Source organism: Austrofundulus limnaeus, unplaced genomic scaffold (genome assembly GCF_001266775.1).
Source record: "Austrofundulus limnaeus strain Quisiro unplaced genomic scaffold, Austrofundulus_limnaeus-1.0 Scaffold629, whole genome shotgun sequence".
Lineage (NCBI taxonomy): Eukaryota > Metazoa > Chordata > Actinopteri > Cyprinodontiformes > Rivulidae > Austrofundulus > Austrofundulus limnaeus.
This window is the reverse complement of record NW_013953031.1, coordinates 103,068-105,126: the sequence shown is the minus strand read 5'-3', so window position 1 is coordinate 105,126 and position 2,059 is coordinate 103,068. Positions and strand designations below refer to the sequence as shown.

The window sequence follows — 2,059 nt, the reverse complement described above, 5'->3', positions numbered from 1 at the left end:
AAGTGGTCCGACAAACACCTGAGTTGTTTTTTTTGTGTGTGTGTGTGTGTGTGTGTGTGTGTGTGTGTGTGTAAACAGCTAACCTGACACTGGGCCACAGCAGCTTGAACTCGTTCCTGCATGGCAGAAGCATGAAGGTACTGCATGGGCGAGTTCTTCTGACTCGTCATGACTATAACCTGCAGGTCCTGCTCCTCTGTGACCACCTGACCCTCCAGCTGCAGACCACGGGAAATTGTGAGCTGAAAACAGAAATTACAGTTAATCTTTAGCTTTTTTATGAATACAGAGTTAAATCTAAAAGTTTTAAGTAAAAACAAAGCCCCCGCCCTCTCTCCTGACCCCCAGTTTACACTGACTGCAGCTCAGCTCCAGTGCAGAGCCCTGAGGTGCTCTGGGAGGTATGTGCAGGAAATCGTGTAATGAAGCTGGTGATAATGTGGAAGTCAGACTAAATTAATTCAGTCAGTCAGTTCATGAGGTCTTTTTATAATCCATATTTTAAAATAAAATCCATGTTTTGTGTGTGTACATATGCTGCTTGTTGCCATCTGCTTCCCAAACACAATTATATATTTTGACAGCATGTATAAATTATATTCATATATTTATTAATATAACTAAGATTTTAGAATTCTCAGCAGGGTCCTGGAGGGGTCATGGGAGTTCAACCAGTCTACATGTGTTTTGTGGATTGGGATTCCCCCAGAGGAGCTGGTCCAAGTGGCTGGAGACAGGGAAGTCTGGGTCTCTCTGCTTAGACTGCTGCCCCCGAGACCTGCCCCCAGGTAAGAGGAAGAAGATGGACGGACGGACTAGGATTTTGACAAAATGTTGACATTTCTGATGAATTATTTAGAAAATACGGATGTTGTGCTCGTTCCTGTTGGTACGGTGTGATCTTTGTTGATTGACTTTACACTKACTCCAGCATTTAGTAAAATAAGACTGAATGTAATTTTGGTGGATGGTGGTGTGCACGCTGCCACTCTGCAGATGCAGTGTCAATGCTCTCATTGAGTTTGATGGGCGCACCTTTACTGTGGACATCATGCCGGAGTGGAGGCACTGTTAATTGGGGGTGAGGGTCATTAGGGTTTTTGTTTGTCTGGTTGAACTTTTCAGATTTGCCATGACTTGGACAAGTGAGCAAATAGCAGCAAAGATATATATTTAGTTTCCCACATGAAACGGCACAAAGCAGTAGCACCTTTATTAGCTCTTACCCTGGCTCTGGGGTCTTGGCCTTGCTGTTTGGGTCGTGGATCTGCAGCCCTCAGCAGCTCGTACAGCTCTCTGGCCTCCATCTCCCAGAGGAGGAGCTCAGCTAATCTCGTGTCCAACCCAGATACACTGTGCTGCATCTCTGCACAAACCTGCTCTGCCTCGAACAAAGTCTGCATCACCTGAAGACAGGGAGACGTGGAGAACATCAAAATGATAACCACTGCATTCAGAGTAGATATCTGAGGAAACTTGTTCATACTTCAGGAACTGCAAGTCTCAGTTTTTCTAACTGATCAGTGGGAAATTCTGGAGAGGAACCAAGAGCCTCCAGGTCCACTTCTTTTATCTTCCTCATAGTGAACTAAAGTGCAAAAAACAAACCAGAGCTTTCTGGTCATCAAAAGAGAGTAAATGAACATAGTGGACTCTAAAAAGAAGGAGTCAGTGGGCCCGACCTGTAGTCTCTTCCTGTAGGTGCGTAAAGGAGCTGCCATGGCCTGCAGAGGCTCTTTAAGGACCAGTGTGGCCTCTCTGATCAAAGCCTGGAGGTCCTGAGAGTTTACCTGGACCTCTGCGCTGCTCTCAGCTCTTCTGGCCTGAGTTCAACAGAACAATGTTAAAGAAAATAATCTTCCAAGAACATCGGGCCTCATGCAAAAACCGTTCGTACGAACGGGTTTGTTCTTCAGTTGTGGACACGAGTGATTTAGGAGAACTTGTGACATTCACCAATTTTCTCATATTCTTAGATTTTTTCAGATTTTAACAAAACTCAGGAGTGGTCCAGACCTGTCGTATATTTTACCTGCAGTCAGTCTGCTGTTATCAAGAC

General features: G+C 44.9%; 1 protein-coding gene across 1 annotated transcript in view; it reads right to left on the bottom strand.

The window, feature by feature from the left end:
* The window catches only part of LOC106531411 (uncharacterized), a gene marked incomplete at its 5' end in the record, with an annotated part of 83,511 nt that overhangs the window by 61,439 nt on the left and 20,013 nt on the right, over window positions 1-2,059 (bottom strand). Inside the window, 4 exon segments of the mRNA XM_014027278.1 lie at window positions 84-242; window positions 1,227-1,406; window positions 1,487-1,588; window positions 1,683-1,823. Coding sequence (XP_013882732.1) covers window positions 84-242; window positions 1,227-1,406; window positions 1,487-1,588; window positions 1,683-1,823 — 582 coding nt within the window.